The sequence below is a fragment of the Xyrauchen texanus genome, chromosome 3 (genome assembly GCF_025860055.1).
Source record: "Xyrauchen texanus isolate HMW12.3.18 chromosome 3, RBS_HiC_50CHRs, whole genome shotgun sequence".
In the NCBI taxonomy this organism is placed as follows: domain Eukaryota; kingdom Metazoa; phylum Chordata; class Actinopteri; order Cypriniformes; family Catostomidae; genus Xyrauchen; species Xyrauchen texanus.
This window is the reverse complement of record NC_068278.1, coordinates 13,929,657-13,947,232: the sequence shown is the minus strand read 5'-3', so window position 1 is coordinate 13,947,232 and position 17,576 is coordinate 13,929,657. Positions and strand designations below refer to the sequence as shown.

Genomic DNA, 17,576 nt, shown 5'->3' with positions numbered 1-17,576 from the left:
ACTGAACGATTATAATTTTTTATGCATTATGCATTTTATTCTGTATGTAGCTATGATTAGGTTTCGTTCAAGCTGTCAATTGACAAAAAGACATACTTGTAGCTGAAAATACATTGTATAGGTAGAAAGATGCATATAAACAATATATCATCCAGCCATGGCTACAGTAAATAATCTATGTCCTTTTGCTAATGATTTGGGAATTTAATCTAAAATTATGCAAGTTGAGCTCTGTGGCGCTGCAGAATTTTGAGACGGCAAGTGGCAGCAGTATGTGTACCTTCATAGAAAATAATTGTTTTTAATTTTAGAATGCGCAATGTCGTCCACCAGATGCGTGCGATATGCAACCCCCTTTAATTTACTCTGCCGCTCACACCTTAACCAAATTTGTGTTGAAAATTATGTTTGAAGAGACAAAGACTATTGTGCAATGAGTAGCCTTATTGATATCTAAAAAAACTATATATATCGATAATCATCAGGAACATTTTCTGATTATCAAGTCGTGAAAAACGCATCGATCCTAAATTGATTAATTATGCATTATATTGTTAGATTAATTTTATTTTTGTATTTAGCATTGTTTATCCAGTTGTATGCAACCCTATCAGAACAGACCTGCGTCACAACCCACCAGTTGAGAACCACTATGCTAGTGTATTCTGAAAGCTGACTGTGGCGAGGAGGAGGGCGTGGCCGGGCCGTGATGACGCACACCCGGTGCTGATTTGTCTAATAAGCGGGAAAGAGATAAGGAGGGACAGGGATGCAAGTTCGAGAGAGAGAGAGAGAGAGAGAGAGAGAGAGAGAGAGAGAGAGAGAGAGAGAGAGAGAGAGAGAGAGAGAGAGAGACGTGCACATGTTGTGTAATTGCATCTTTGTTTTGTTTGCTGCAGAGCACTTTTATGTTATGTTTCAGTTATGTTCTGTCATTAAAGTTTACATTGTTGTTCAGCTGGTTCCAGCATCCTCCTTGCCCATGCTGTAAAACTCGTAACACTAACAAATGAACTTTTAGCAGATTTATGCATTTAAAATGTATCTTGTTTCACCACACAGATTTTTGTCCAATCAAATGCTCTCAAGAATATGAATGCCACCCAACCCCCACCCCCAAAACAACTATCAAATAGCAAGAAGCAAATCACAGTTTGCAGCTGTGACGTAACTAGTAAAGTCTACTGGCTTGCGATATGTCCCATCCAAGCTTTCATATTTTGGAATTATACCGAAAATTTTCCTATATTTCAATAGTATATATGTCAACACAAAATAGAAAAACTTAGATCATATGCTAATTTTATGGGGTCTTTAAATATATAGTTCTCTAAGCTCCATGTACCACATTTTATCATGTTATATCCACTCCAAAAGCTGACAAATTAACTTATAGCAAATTTATGCATTTGAAGTTTAGAGTCTTTCTCTTCTGGGAAAACGGACCAAAAATATTGATGACTCATCTTGCATTGTTTCACCACACAGATTTTGTCCAATCAAATGTTCTCAAGAATGAGAATGCCCCCTCCCCCTTATACAACAAGGAATTAGTGAGAAGCAAATCACAGTCTACTGGCTTCCTCTATGTCCAACCCAATCTTTCCCATTTGGGAATTATACAGAAAAGGTTCCTATATATTAATAGGAAATATTCATCCACTGATTTCATGGGGTCTTAAAACATATAGTCCTCTAAGCTCGATTTACCACATTTTACCAAGTGTAAATCCATTGTGCAGAATTCTGCAGAGTTTCCACCAAAATCAATACAGAAAATGCAAAAAAAGTCTGCAGATTCTGTGTGACTACTGTTGGGTAATATGATAATGAAGTATGGCATCATTACATCCAGTGGGTCTGGAGGCAGGCAAGGCACAGAAGGAGCTGACTTACTATCTTTCTGAGCTGCAGGACTGGTGGATGGGGCGACAGTTGTTCGTCCCACTGGACTGGAGTGTTTGGGACCCCTGCCAGGGATCTTCAAGCCACTGGACTTCAGCACGTTCATTATGTCCACCGGAGAAACTTCAAGTTTCACAGCAATTGAGGGTTTTTGTCGAGGCACTAAATGTGAGGATGGCGAATATCCGTCTCCATTCTACCTGCGGACTGAACATCATAAGCGTTCAATAATCATTGCAACTACACAAATCTCATTAGCCTAGTTCTTTAATAAAGGAGTACTGTATGTTCAGGGTTGGGGAGTAATGGAATACATGAATTACAGGATTACGTATTTAAAATACAAAAGTAACTGTATTCCACTACAGTTACAATTTAAATAATTGGTAATCAGAATACAGTTAAATTCAAAGAGTATTTTGATTACTGAAGAGATTACATTGCATTTGATTGTCATTTGTTTAATTTAATATTTAGTCCTTTCAGATGGAAAACATTTATTCATATAAATGATGCAATCAAAGTGCATTTGAACAGCGGTGAAACACTTTCTTATGATGCGTTACATTCATACGAGCAGACAGAGAAGTACGTCTGAAGTAAGTTTGGAGCAGAAGAAATAGAAATAAACCTTGTGTAAATTATCAGCTTTACGCTAAGCTAAAATGTTATTTCTAGCCATTATACATGCACATGTTACCAGACATGATCATATTTTTTTATCAAGAAAATTCACGTTGTATCATAATTAATTTGTCCTTTTATAACCTTTGATATTAGGACAAAAATCATATTCCTGATAATAATTTTTGTATTGCTTTCCTGTAAAAACATCTAAAAATCTTTAAAACAAGATAAATTTGATTGATCTTGTTTTAGAAACAACACTGCATAAGATATTTAGGTTTTTCAAAGAATGTATTTTTTACATGTGTATTTTGTCTTCCTGTACTGGCAGAGATTTTATTGTCAAAACAAGTGAAAAAATTTGCCAGTGCGGAAGAAGTAATCCAAAGTATTTAGAACACGTTACTGACCTTGAGTAATGTAATGAAATACATTACAAATTACATTTTTCATCATCTATTCTGTAATCTGTAGTGGAATACATTTCAAAAGTAACCCTTCCAACACTGTGTATGTGCCATCTGCATAGATCTGCAATAATGGAGTAATAATGTTACATTTACTATACACTATGGATGGCCTTGCATGCCCCATGCCAGTTAATACACACAGCAGGATATTGCTGAGCTACACTGTCAATAATATGATGCTTTAGGGTAAAGAATAACTAAAATCACTGTTTCATTTGGAACAGGCTGTAACATTGTTCCAATGCAATCGACACCATTGCTGAATCGTTTGACACGGTGTAACAGACTGTGAATCCGTGTATTAAATGAATATTTTCAAGGCTATGTGATAAAATCAGCAACATAACAACAAGGTCATTAGTGGTATTCCAGCCAGATCTGTGAGATAGACCTATTATCCATTGAGGTCGGCAGTTTCAATATGCTGTCATTATTAAAGCTACCGTCCAAACCCAAAATTTTCTCCGTTAAAAACACAAGAAGTGAATGCCACCTCATGACAATGCAATAATGAAATTTTAAGCGTAATAAATATAAAACGAGACGAAAATGTATGTGTAAATTATCATTTCTGCAGCTCTATTGTTTTGGCTCTTCACTGCGGCGTGCTCGCGACCACCGTCTTCTTGCGCCCCTGTCACGCGACAAAATCGCGATTCGCTCTCGCAAACAAGACTATTACCTTATAAAGTCCAAAACCAAATAAAAAGAAGTCGGCGCCGACTAACTTCCGATGTTCAGTGCTGGGATGATCCGTCGGCTTCCCGGCATGAGGTTTGTCGGCGTCTGCCACTCCCTTCACTCTCACTCTCGCGCATACACACACACACGGATGCGAAAAATATGGATGCTGAGCTGAAGCTGGAAGTGGGAGTGGGGCAGGATGCGAAGCTCACAGACACCGGCTCATTTTAGGAAAGCACTTGTACAGAAATGTAGTTCTTCTGTCCCTAACCAGCTGCATACTGTCGGGGCTACAAACATACCCTCAGAGTTTGTCAGTAGCGCGCATTCTTCATTAAGGAGTCATTAAGAAGATTTTTGTCAACGTAGTTTACTATCAAGGAGGAGACTCTATTATATCTATGTTATGGAGTAGATATATGTATGTATTTGCGTTTTGGTTTAAAAATAAAACGAAACGAAATGATGATTAAGACATACCATATATACATTAATTTAGCTTTCTGCTGATGACCACTGAATTAATAGCTTGACCTGTTTTGTGACCCAAATCCAGAATGAAACATGCCTCAATCATGCCCATTCATGGACATCCGTTTAGCAGCCGGAAACTCGAAGTCCAGCTGCTGTGGAATTTATCCACTTCCGGTCATGGACTTTCATCACCCCTTTAAAGCTGCACTCATTCATTTTTTCTTCTAAATATGAATTGTACATGAATTGTAATTTTGCAATGTATGTAGGAAATCATGACCATTCACATTAAAATTAAGACTCCAGTCATATCAGTAACCTTATAAAATCTGTTTTATTCTACATGGAGGGGATCCATACATGGGGGCTGTATGAATAAATCAATCAATAGAGTCAAATAACAGGATGGTTACTGAGATTACTCGGCTTGCCAAATACTACTCACATAATCTCAGTAACCGTCCTGTTATTTGACTCTTTCACTCATTGATTAACGTCATCATGGCTGACTGTGAAAACAAAATTTCTACAATGACATCTGAAACTGAAAACTATTGATTTTAAATGATGCTGCATCCAATCCACTAGGTGTCAGTGTAAGTCTTAGATGACACAAAGACAAATTACTGACTGCACCTTTAATGCATACATTGTATCTTTAGTTACAAACTAAAGTTACAAGTTAGGACCTCATTCATGTTTTGGAATTAGGCCCACACCTATTGTGTATTCCTCAACATTTCTCTTTTGAATAATGTAACAAAAAAGAGGCAAAATTGCAATATATATATTCTTATAACTGCCTAATCGACAAAAGTTGAGATACTGTATTTATTAGTGTCGAGGGTGTGGGGGCTTGCGATTCCATAAATCCTATTTTTATGATTATTTAATATAGATATAAGTTTACTATTACAAAATATCTATTTCTTTGTTTATTACAAGACAAATGAGTACTCTATTCATACAAATAACTACTGTAACTACTTTTCTGTGTGGCCATTGTGAATTATCAATACCCCATATACGTGTACTCATACATGCCATTTCTTACTCAAGGTGGCGCTGATGTGTCAGTGATTGACTTGATTTACATTTGACAATATTATTTAATGAAGAAGCAATGCAGAAGTAAACTATAGCAAGTGTAACACACGAACAGTATGATTTGACTATTGTCATTTGGGTGTGTTACTGAAATTATGTAAGATATTTAGACTCAATAAGTGCCTGAGATAATACAGTATATACGTGTAGCTTATTTGTCTCTTATGTGTTATGTGTAGCTCAATATGTGTTTGACAGCCAGTTGCATCTCATGAAATTTCAGTGTGGAAGTAATCTTCATAAAACACAAACACAATGTGCTTAAGCTAACAACACACAAACAGTTATAATATTTTAGGTCTTTATTGAACACATCCCATTAAACATTCACAGTGATGTTGAAAAAGTAAGTGAAACCTTGAATTTAATAACTGGTTGATCCTCCTTTGGGGGGAGGGGAGTCCTGGTTCTCCCTATGGCAATTCCTCCCCTGGAAGCCACAGTACTAAATCATCTCCATTTACAGACCATTTTTCTAACTGTGGACAGATTAATTTCTAAGCTCTTCAAAATAAATGAACCCTTTGCAGCTTTATACAAAACGTCTCGGTTACGTACGTAATTCCCTGAAACGAAGTGAACGAGACATTGCGTTTATTAACGCATATGGGGAGTGCCTTCATACAAAACCTCTCTTGAAACCTCTCTACAATAACACCAATATTCTAATATTGGCTATGGTGTTTGAGCCCAGCCTGTTTTTGTGCTAAACTGACCGCTGTAAAAACAGGTGCCCTGACAACATTTCCTCAGAATATCTGACTGAGAACAAGGAGCACATCACTCATGCTTCAAGAACCCTGAGTCTTGTAGTGCGGCTAGCGTTCACAATGTCTCGTTCCCTTCGTCTCAGGGAACCGAGGTCACGTACGTAACTAAGATGTTCACTTATGACTCGGTCCACATGACATTGCGTTTATTAATGCATATGTGGAACAGAATCCCATCACGCCGCACTACACAACGAAAATTCCCAGAGAGAAAACATGGCGGTGCAGTCTTATGGGACGGCATGAGCATGCCACAGTGATTGATCCTCTTGATGGCCAGGAGGAGAGCACTAATAACGAATATATGAACTATAGTCATATAGTATGAATTAACTCCTTATGAACCCAGTTGGGAAGGGAGTTTATTTATAATGAAGTGCTTGTGACTTTATGGTAATTATAACGGCCTGAATGCAGGCGGTTGTGTAAATGATGGGGAGCCCATACTTTAATATATATATATTTAACTAAAGTTAAGTCCCAAGTCGGGACTGTAGCTGGCCGAGGTGGGTTTAATCATCTTGCTCCTTTAAGAAACGTAATGATTAAATCATGCATGCCTATAGAGGCGCCAGTTTCATGTGCGTGATACACATATATAGTTGCCACAGAGTCCTGCATCTAATCGCTCTTGAAGAAATATTAGAATTTCATTTATGGGGCAGTCTACTGGGTCCTTGCTATGTGAGAGACACCAATCAGGGGCCACACATGCAGGTGGGGCAGTTGGGCCATTTTGGTGCAACTGATAGAACTGTTTCCTTGTCCTCTCGGATTTTGCATATGACAGAGTGGATCAGGCATACTGGAGGAAAGGCATATTTGCGTTTCGCCAGCCATTTGTGTGTCATTGCGTCCCCTCCCAGCGGGGCTTGGGACTTCGAATAACAGAGGGGACACAGGGTATTCTCCACTGACGCAAATAGATTCTATATGTGCTTTGCCGAATATTTACCAAATCCTCAGTACAGTTTGAGGATGAAGTCTCCATTTGCCCGGTATCACCCCTTAGCGTGACAGTAGGCCTGCGCCATAATTCAGGCGCCTAGGACATAGGTCACTCTCAGGGAGAGATAATGCTCGCTCCATAGGAGCATAGAAGGACGCTTCATTTTCGACAGTGGCGGTGAATGAATTCAGCCTTGGCTGTTTATATTTGCCACAACTGTCACGTTGACATGACAGGTCACTATTTCAGCGGTTGATGTGCCACGACCTCCTCGCAACTGTCCAGGTGCCAAAAGTTGGACAGACATTGCACACCACCCCCCGACCTGTGTTGGAAGCATCTGTGGTCACCACTTTCTGCCTGACAACTTGGGACTTTGAGTACCAGAGGGGACAGTGGCAATTCTCCACTGAGGCAAATAGATTGATTTCTGCTTTGCCAGATATTTCCCAAAACCTCAATACAGTTTGAGGGTGAAGTGTCCTGAATCCCGCCTTGGCATTGTATATATGCCACAACTGTCATGTTGTCTGAGCGAACCAGGACAGTTTGATATTTCTGACTGAAAAGCCTTTAAGGCTATAAATACAGCCGATGGCTTTAGGCACTGTGTGACATCTTGCCCCAGTGCGACACCTCTCTGATAAAATGCTGGAGCTGTCCGTGTTGCTAAAGCAGCTATACAGAGGTGGGATATAGTGATGCGCATGCGTCCTTGGCGCCAAGCATGTCGTGGCACACGGCGCTTCAGCCAGCACTGAAGAGGTCTCAACAGACCTTACATGCTGCCACCACAAATCCCAATGCTTTTCTCCCTAGTTTGAACTGAGACGGACACTGTAGAATGGCTGAAGAAGTAAGTCTGTGATGGCATAACAAAGCCTCTGATTGCAGCAGTAACAGCCAATTGGTGAGGTAGTTCAAGATGCGCATGCCGCTCAGTCTCAGAGGGGCGAGAACAGCACCGATGCGCTTTGTGAATGTGCGAGGAGCCAAAGACAGTCCGAAGGGCAGGACTTTGAATTGATACTCTGTTCCCTCGAACGGAAATCGTAAAAACATCCTGTGATGTCATACAATTTGGATATGAATGTATGCATCCTTCAGATCTATCAATGCAAACCAATCTTGTGGGCATACATGCGATAAGATCCATTTCTGAGTAATCATTTTGAATGGGCACTTTATAAGTGTGTGATTTAAATGTCTCAGATCCAGGATTGGCCAAAGCCTGCCATCTTTCTTTGGAACAAGAAAATAACCGCTGTAAAACAATTTTTGTGCTTGACAATTTGGCACAATCTCTATCACATTTTTCATGATGAGATTGTGTATTTCGGCTCGTAACACTGGCGCGTCTTCGGACAAAACCGTGGAAGACAGAATGCCATTGAAACAGGGTGGCCGGTGTGCAAAATTGGATCATACAACCATGTTCGATCATTAGGCCTCGCCACGCATCCATATAATGGGACAGAGGGCAATTTGGTTTGCTCACCATATGATATGATGCAATACTCACTATATTCACAGAGCCGCCAAAGAGAGACAGCTGGAGACACTGGAGCATCCAAAAGAGTGGCTTTTTCCTTATCACTCATTTCTGCCCTGGAGCACCACCATTGTGTGGAGTGCTGATCCAGCTTGTTCTGCTGCTGAGTAAGCTTTTCCCACCAGTTTGTCAACATGGTTTGGAAGGATGTACATGTTACTCGCTGGGCAGAGGTGTGCCGATACCACCTCCTCCACAGGGGGTAATTGGGCATAACCGTTTTCTTTCCCATGATCCTCATTAAAGAGGATAGCGGCACTGCACGAGCGTGCTGTATAAGGTTGCATGCCTTGACTTGAATAGTTCGTTATGAACTTCAGGAAAAATTGTGCGGGATGCTGCCATTTGACGGTGCCGGACTGTTGGAACCATTCATCGAGGCGAGACTGTTCAGGTTCCTCTGGGGGAGACTAGTCAGGGTGAAGCTCTTCGACCGCCCTTGTAAGGACGCGGAGCATCTCCCTGTCAGTGGCGCGTGCACGTTCTTCACCCTCCGTTGGGGGAGGGGCAGCGGCATCATCCACTGACAATTTGCCTGATGTGGCGAGAAATATGACATCGTCATCATCCCCAGCGTCAGATCCGCCAAATGAGATGAGACAGCACGCTCCTTCAGAGGGCCGGAAATCATCTCGCACATAGCGCACTGGGAAACATGTGCTTCGTGGAGATTGAGGGGCTCATGGGGCATGTGCGGGGATGAAATCCACCTCAAATTCATCCTGTTCGACCTCACAGCCCCACCGTGCCGCCTCGTGTGAACCCTCGGGTATCACAGAAGAGGCGGGTGGGAGGGCACGAGAGGCTGAATCATTCCTCAGAACGAGTGCGATTCGTAAACGAAGCGACTTGAGAGTCTGTCTCAATGAGAGTTGACTCTGTGTGGGCGTGGGCCAGACAGAAAACGCAGCTCTCATACTTGTCTGATGGCAGGATGTGACTCTCGCACAAGGAACACTAACGGAACAATATCTTGAAAAAGACGCAAAAACGTAAGTGACTCTTTTAGATATATATATAATTTATATTTATATCACACAAATACAATTGCTTTTTAAAAGGATATTCTACACCTGCCGACGTGCTGCGGAAAATCAGGATGTTGAGGTCCGTTCACCAGTGAAGCGTCGACGGCGAAGGGTAGGGGGCTTCGAGACAAGAGATGATTGCTGTCTTGAAGGAAGAAATTCTGAGAAAATGGTGTCTGTGGACCTGTTTTTATAGTGGTCAGTTTTGTGCCAAAACAGGCGGGGCTCAAACACCATAGCAATATTTTAATATCGCCGTTATTGTAGAGAGGTTTCAAATAGGTCATGAGTGGCACTCCCTGTATGCGTTAATGAACACAAGGTCAAGTGGACTGAGTCGTAAGGGAACTACAATTATTGATCATAGATCTTCTGAGATCTAATTTTTGCGAGGCACAAAGGGATTTCAGAATATATTCTATTATTTTCTAATTGTCTTGAAAACATTTTGACAATTTGACACTATCTGGGCATTTTGTACATCCATTTGTGATTGATATTAGAGCCTGGTCTCTAAAGACCCCCGTATGTAATAATGTTTGATGAAACACCCATGTATTAGAGGGTTAAATTGAATTACTCTGTAACGCCTTACAATAAGGTTCTATTTATTTACATTAGTTAATGCATTAGGTATCATTAACTATCCATGAACAAAATTTCGTCACAACATTTTTTAATCTTGGTAAATGTTAATTTATAATGATGGAATTGCTCATAATGTATTACAGATTTTGCCTAAATGAGCCAATCACTTTAGGGGCTAGCCAGTTTGGTTCAAATTGTTGTTTTCAAGTTTTTGTTAAACTTATAGTACTACTTATTATATTTTATGTAATTATTTATTTAATTATGTGATAAAATGACATCTTTCTTGTAATAACGAGAAATTATGTAATGAAAGAGACATCTGTTCTCATAATAATAAGATATGTAATAAAAACGACATCTTTTCTTGTTATAGGTTTTCTCGTAATAAACAAAACAGGTTATTACACTAAACAACTGGCATTTCATTTCTCATTAATCAAAGAAAGAAATGTTTGATAATTTTTCTCCCAATAATTAATTCAACAGTGTTGAATTCACTTCAATTAATGATGCCTACAGCGCTTTAAAAAAAAGTTATGGGAGACCTATTCGTACCCAATTCATGTAAAGTGACACCTGCCATTTTTAGTCATAAGTCTGAAACATAATGAGCATTATTGTCAAAATATAACTGCTTGAATTTTTACATATGACTCACAGATCCTGCCATATTATAGGTAATCTATTATGTTAGATGTCTGATGCCAGAGGTCAGACCTTTGGGACATTTTTGTCTATTTCATTTTTGTTATTTCGATCATTTTGGCTGTGTTAATGACAATGGCATACATTTTGCCGAAGGTGTGTATTTTTGGGGGGAATTTTTATATTTCCACCTCAGTTCGTATAATACATCTATAATAAACTGTGTACTTAATATAGTTACACTCAGGACCTTCAGGAAAAAATGTCCCCATTGAAACCCATTAAAACCACAATATTTGATCCCAGTGTCATTAAAGCAAAAAATCATGAATTATATGATAATATGCTTTCATCCTGGATCTCTGGCTTCAAAATATACATTTGTAATATTTTCCACCAGATGGCGCCATTTTTCTCCTGTTTAGCCTATGGAGCAATTACATGCTTTTTTCCTATTTTCTGTATGATAGAGCACTGCAGGCCAAATGATGCAGCTAAAATTGTGTAGGTTTGTTGGTATGGATGTCAAAATGTGTTTTGTATGTATGTGTGTGTGTGTGTGTGTGTTTGTGTGGGCATGTTTATGTGGTTTACGAGGACAATTCTTTAGGTTACAAACTGGTAATTATAAGGGTATTACGCTATAAATGTGGTTTATGAGGACATTTCTAGTGTCCCCATAATTTAAATAGCTTAAAAAACATATTAAACCATGTTTTATTGAAAATGTAAAAATGCAAAACGTTTTCTGTGAGGATTAGGTTTAGGGGTAGGGTTAGGGGATTCAATCGATAGTTTGTACAGTATAAAAACCAATATGTCTATGGAAAGTCCTCATAATGATAGGTAGACCAACATGTGTGTGTGTGTGTGTGTGTGTGTGTGTGTGTGTGTATGTGTTTGTGCGTGTGTGTGTGTGTGTGTGCTTGTGTGTGTGTGTGTATGTAAAAAACAACAGTGGTATTATATAAGAAAACTGGCATTTAAAGGGTTAAAATCCTGAAAATGAATTAATATTTGGTAGTTTTGATCGGGACTGATGTTGGTTAAAAAAGAGAACTTCATAGACAATGGATTTGAAGATTTTTGTTGTTGTTGTTTAAACCATGTATAAGCAAGCATCCTAACTTGCTTGACAAAATCGTTGACTGAAAAGTAATACATATGAATCCTTATGATAATGCATCAGTTGACCCTTTGCATGGTATCTTCCCATTTCAAGATAAACAAAACAGAACAAAGAACTCAGTTGTACTGAAGGCTACTGAAAAAAGACTCCTCCAACCAGCACCTCTGCTTTAGCAGGTGAAATAATAGTGCATAAGTTGGTATAACACAATAAAGTATTTCATTTAAAAGAAAGCGTAGGCTGAGGAAAAAGGCTATAAGAGTGAAATAGAGAAAGAGAAAAGAACAGAGAGGGTTGGCCATGTTTTGTATGACAACTGTGTGAAAGGAGAACTGGAAGCACATTCTTGCTGTGGGTTGTAAACATAAGGCACCTAATAACAGGAGCAGTGCTTGCAAAATTAAAATGATTTTCTTTCATTATTTGCTCACCCTCATGTCATTCCAACCCTGTATGGCATTCTTTCTTCAGTGAAATACAAAAGGAGATGGACTGAAAAAAGTAATGCGGCTAGTCCAGTTTTATTGAAATCAACTTAATATATTCATGTTTGAAATGAAAACATAATTATATTGAGTAAAGTCCAAGTGATATTCAACACAATCATCAAAAAGTGAAATGATCACATTAATATTAATACATTGCTGTAAAATGGATTCAGACTTCTAAAGAATCTTGTTCACTCAACGTGATTTTTACTGCTTGCTCAATTAACTTCTTCAAAATAAGCTAATGCAACACAATTCTATAACATTTGGTCTCAACGTAATGTCACTGTGTACAATCCATCTATGTTCACTTAATCCAATTGTGTTGTAACTATGTGAAAATGCATTAATGAAACCATTCAGCGTATTTCTAGTTCTCAGGATGTTTTGCATTGGACTGGATTGGGAGAGCAGATTTTACAATTAAGTGTTATTTTAATGTATTTCTATGCAAAATGAAACAAGTAGGAGACCTGTTAGTGCTTAATGTTCTGTTATGTTGGGATTTAGAGGACATTCTATCATGTTACATTTTTTTTATGGAGGGTACCATTTTGGAGAAGATTGGAGCTAATAGAAAAGGTATTGTGTATTTTTTTTTTCCTTATGAAGCAAATAATGAGGGATCATAATGATTGTTTGGGGATCTGGAGATACTCAGCAGCATCATACTTGCTATACAGCAATATATATAAATATATATACAGTTCATCCGGAAAGTATTCACAGCGCTTCACTTTTTCCACATTTTGTTATGTTGCAGCCTTATTCCAAAATGTATTAAATTCATTATTTTCCTCAAAATTCTACAAACAATACCCCATAATGACAATGTGAAAGAAGTTTGTTTGAAATCTTTGCAAATGTATTAAAAATAAAAAACGCATGATCACATGTGAAAAAATCACATGTACATACTGTAAGTATTCACAACCTTTGCCATGACACTCAAAATTGAGCTCAGGTGCATCCTGTTTCCACTGATAATCCTTGAGATGTTTCTACAACTTGATTGGAGTCCAACTGTGGTGAATTCAGTTGATTGGACATGATTTGGAAAGGCACACACCTGTCTATATAAGGTCCCACAGTTAACAGTGCATGTCAGAGCACAAATCAAGCCATGAAGTCCAAGGAATTGTCTGTAGACCTCCGAGACAGGATTGTATCGAGGCACAGATCTGGGGAAGGGTACAGAAACATTTCTGCAGCATTGAAGGTCCCAATGAGCACAGTGGCCTCCATCATCCGTAAATGGAAGAAGTTTGGAACCACCAGGACTCTTCCTAGAACTGGCCGCCCGGCCAAACTGAGCGATCGGGGGAGAAGGGCCTTAGTCAGGGAGGTGACCAAGAACCCGATGGTCACTCTGACAGAGCTCCAGCGTTTCTCTGTGGAGAAAGGAGAACCTTCCAGAAGAACAACCATCTCTGCAGCACTCCACCAATCAGGCCTGTATGGTAGAGTGGCCAGACGGAAGCCACTCCTCAGTAAAAGGCACATGACAGCCCACCTGGAGTTTGCCAAGAGGCACCTGAAGGACTCTCAGACCATGAGAAACAGAATTCTCTATTCTGATGAAACAAAGACTGAACTCTTTGGCCTGAATTGCAAGCGTCATGTCTGGAGGAAACCAGGCACCGCTCATCATCTGGCCAATACCATCCCTTCAGTGAACCATGGTGGTGGCAGCATCATGCTGTGGGGATGTTTTTCAGTGGCAGGAACTGGGACACTAGTCAGGATGGAGGGAAAGATGAATGCAGCAATGTACAGAGACATCCTTGATGAAAATCTGCTCCAGAGCACTCTGGACCTCAGGCTGGGGCGAAGGTTCATCTTCCAACAGAACAACAACCCTAAGCACACAGCCAAGATAACAAAGGAGTGGTTACGGGACAACTCTGTGAATGTCCTTGAGTGGCCCAGCCAGAGCCCAGACTTGAACCCAATTGAACATCCCATTCAACCTGATGGAGCTTGAGAGGTCCTGCAAAGACAATTGGGAGAAACTGCCCAAAAATAGATGTGTCAAGCTTGTTGCATCATACTCAAAAAGACTTGAGGCTGTAATTGGTGCCAAAGCTGCTTCAACAAAGTATTGAGCAAAGGTTGTGAATACTTATGTACATGTGATTTTTTTATTTTTTATTTTTAATAAATTTGCAAAGATTTCAAACAAACGTCTTTCACATTGTCATTATGGGGTATTGTTTATAAAATTTTTAGGAATATAATGAATTTAATAAATGTCGGAATAAGGCTGTAACATAACAAAATGTGAAAAAAGTGAAGCGCTGTGAATACTTTCCGGATGCACTGTATATATATATATATATATATATATATATATATATATATATATATATATATATATATATATATACACATACATACAAAATATGCTAATTTCTTTGTTGCTTGGTAGCAACAAGTTGCATGGTCTACTATATTATTTGACCAGATCACATTTAAGTTAGAATAACACAATTCATTTAGGTTTTTGCTACACAAAGTATTTGAGTAGACCAGAGCTTACATAATTTAATATCAAACAAACTAACTTTCATTGTTTGGAGCCAATGTCGACATTTGAATTAAGTTAAACCAACCATTTTCTTTCTTCATTTTTTTGCAGAATGTCTAAGGTTACACAATCAGTCAGGTTTTGATCGATGTTAGGGAATTCTCAATTGTTTTTTTCATCTGTTTAAGAAGAAACATTTCAATATTTTGTAAATGTTATGTTAAACTTATATAAATAATAGTTTATATAGATATAGTTGGAATAGCAAAAACTATTGTAGTACTTTCACCCCCTTCTTACAGTGTTAATTAATCCTTTAAAGAATTGCAGGAACCTTGAAAATTGTTTGAAACAGGTTTAGCACAGCCTGTAGCTCCATCTAGTGGACAGATACTACACATCACCAACAGTTAGGAATTTTTTTTTTAATGGTCCACATTTTAAAAGTTTGTGTCTGGACACATACAACTACAACGTTTGTGAAATGCATAATGCATACAGTACATATACCATATAAGGACATAACAACAAAACATAAACAATTGACACACTGTGAGAACAGGAATGGCAGCTTTGTATGTGATTCAGCTCCAACAATGAACTAATGATCCACATTTGCATCAACAATGTCCTAAAATTACCAAATAAAATAAAAACAAACATATAAACATCTTAGCGAAATTCTTACTTTTCCTCAGATATGATATGGAGAAGGGTTTGCCATCTCCGCTACGATTTTATAGTCAAAAAGCACATCAAATTGAAGAATGTTTTATATTAAAATGGGAAATCATTAAGTTAATTAAAAAACAATTAAATAAAATATTTAAGTAAAGTATTTAAAGTACATTTTAATACATGTAAAAACTGCTATATATAGCGATACCTACAAAGACACAGTTTTTGATTTGGCAACCCACTTCACTACAATTACATGCAGTCTGGAGCTGGACATCTAATACACCCAAGACAACCCTTAATAAAGAGATTGTGTTCATAGCCCTCTAAATATCAATCTATGCACCAAAAATCAGTTTCATTTCAAAATCATTTCAGAACAATACAAGACCAAATCAAACATCCACTTCTGTGTAGTCTGTGTATGAGGTCAGCGACTGAATAACATTGTTAAAACTGAGTAAAAATCAGTCCTTTCCTTTACGTTTGTAATTCCAAGAAAACATTTTTATTTTTCAATCTTTCCTCTTCCTCCACAGCAGCATGCGCATCATGCAGGTCTTGGAGAATACTGAAGAGCTTTGTTAGTCCATCTACTTTCTTCTGGTCTGAAAGATCAAAACAGTCCAAATATTAGTTATAAATAAGAAGCTATCATGAGCTTGACATTAAAGACTTATCAAGTAACAGTAATTACCTGGAGGTCATAATAATAGTACTAACAACCTAGTTGGGAAATATTGTTTACTGGTGTAAAATCTATAGGGGCCTGATAACTTTTGTTTACAGATATTTGTTTACTTTTGATACTTTTGTTCACAGTTGACAATTACAGTATATAGTGCTTAAAGACATACCTGTTATTGAATCTGTCTCCTGAGCTCCTTGCAGCTCTCTTAACTTGTAATACTTATCGCTGCACAGGAAAAACAAAATTTAGTCTTCGATAAGACGTTTCTTTTTTTGTTATAGCAGAGATTTTAAAAATGTTACTCATATCGCAAACATTAAAAAATTGGGACCCACTTTACATTAGATGTCTTTAACTGCTATGTACTAAAGCATGCAGAGTGGTGGTGGCGTAGTGGGCTAAAGCACATAAGTGTTAATCAGAAGGTTGCTGGTTCGATCCCCATGGCCACCACCATTGTGTCCTTGAGTAAGACACTTAACTCTGGGTTGTTCGGGGGGGATTGTCCCTGTAATAAGTGCACTGTAAGTCGCTTTGAATAAAAGTGTCTGCCAAATGCTTAAATGTAAATTAGATACAATGTACTTATTATGTACATGCGTGTTGTTGTATTTTACTTACATATAAAGGACCTGCATTTCATTACATCTGTAGTTACACTCAGTGCTGGGAAGATTACTTCTGAATAGTAATATGTTACTGATTACAAATTACATTTTGTAAAATTTTACTCAGTAACAACCTCTTGTACTATATTTTTAAGGTAAACTAATCAGATTGCTTTTGTATTACTTTTGGATTACTTCTTGCCTAATTCTTGTTTTTCTGATGTCACATGCATTTGAGTATGATAAGCTTGTACATTTTGACATAATGTTGCTTAATTGCATGAAAGAAAACGTACTCATCAAAATATGGATCAAAATATGAGAATTGATATTATTATTTTTGTGTGTGGTTTATTTGCTATTTGTCTGTTTCTGAGTGAAAAAAGACACTTAAAATGCTGTTACTCCGTCAATTTTAACAAACAATTTCCATGAAAAGTCTGAAAAAGCACATTCATCTAAATTTTTGAAGCAGAGTACAAAAGTAATTTGCGAAACTAAAACTTTAGCGCACTAATGCGATCGGTTTTATAAGTAGGTTACCGCTCCATCTTTAGTGTAATTATAGCTGGTGTCTAGTATTAGGTCTGTTTTTGCAATTCCAACCCCCCGACCCCATCCCACACCCACTTACAATTGAAAACACTCAGAGA

General features: G+C 38.2%; 2 protein-coding genes across 5 annotated transcripts in view; both read right to left on the bottom strand.

Annotated features, from left to right (window-relative positions):
- LOC127623938 (CAP-Gly domain-containing linker protein 2-like) overlaps positions 1 to 3,818 on the bottom strand; it is a 54,211-nt gene extending 50,393 nt beyond the window's left edge. For 2 of the 4 annotated variants that reach the window (XM_052098528.1, XM_052098534.1), the window contains exons 1-2: positions 3,685 to 3,808; positions 1,897 to 2,105 (exon numbers count right to left, since the gene is read on the bottom strand). In XM_052098528.1, coding sequence (XP_051954488.1) covers positions 1,897 to 2,011 — 115 coding nt within the window. In that variant the 5' untranslated portion in view covers positions 2,012 to 2,105; positions 3,685 to 3,808. Of the gene's footprint in view, positions 1 to 1,896; positions 2,113 to 3,684 lie in introns of all 4 variants that reach the window. The other 2 variants (XM_052098523.1, XM_052098518.1) reach the window with 2 other exon arrangements.
- An 11,567-nt stretch (positions 3,819 to 15,385) lies between these two features.
- Positions 15,386 to 17,576, bottom strand: part of LOC127629448 (ras GTPase-activating protein 4-like) — a 72,960-nt gene continuing 70,769 nt past the window's right edge. The window contains exons 20-21 of the mRNA XM_052106556.1: positions 16,482 to 16,540; positions 15,386 to 16,232 (exon numbers count right to left, since the gene is read on the bottom strand). Of these exons, the coding sequence (XP_051962516.1) occupies positions 16,105 to 16,232; positions 16,482 to 16,540 (187 nt within the window). The 3' untranslated portion in view covers positions 15,386 to 16,104. The remainder of the gene's footprint in view (positions 16,233 to 16,481; positions 16,541 to 17,576) is intronic.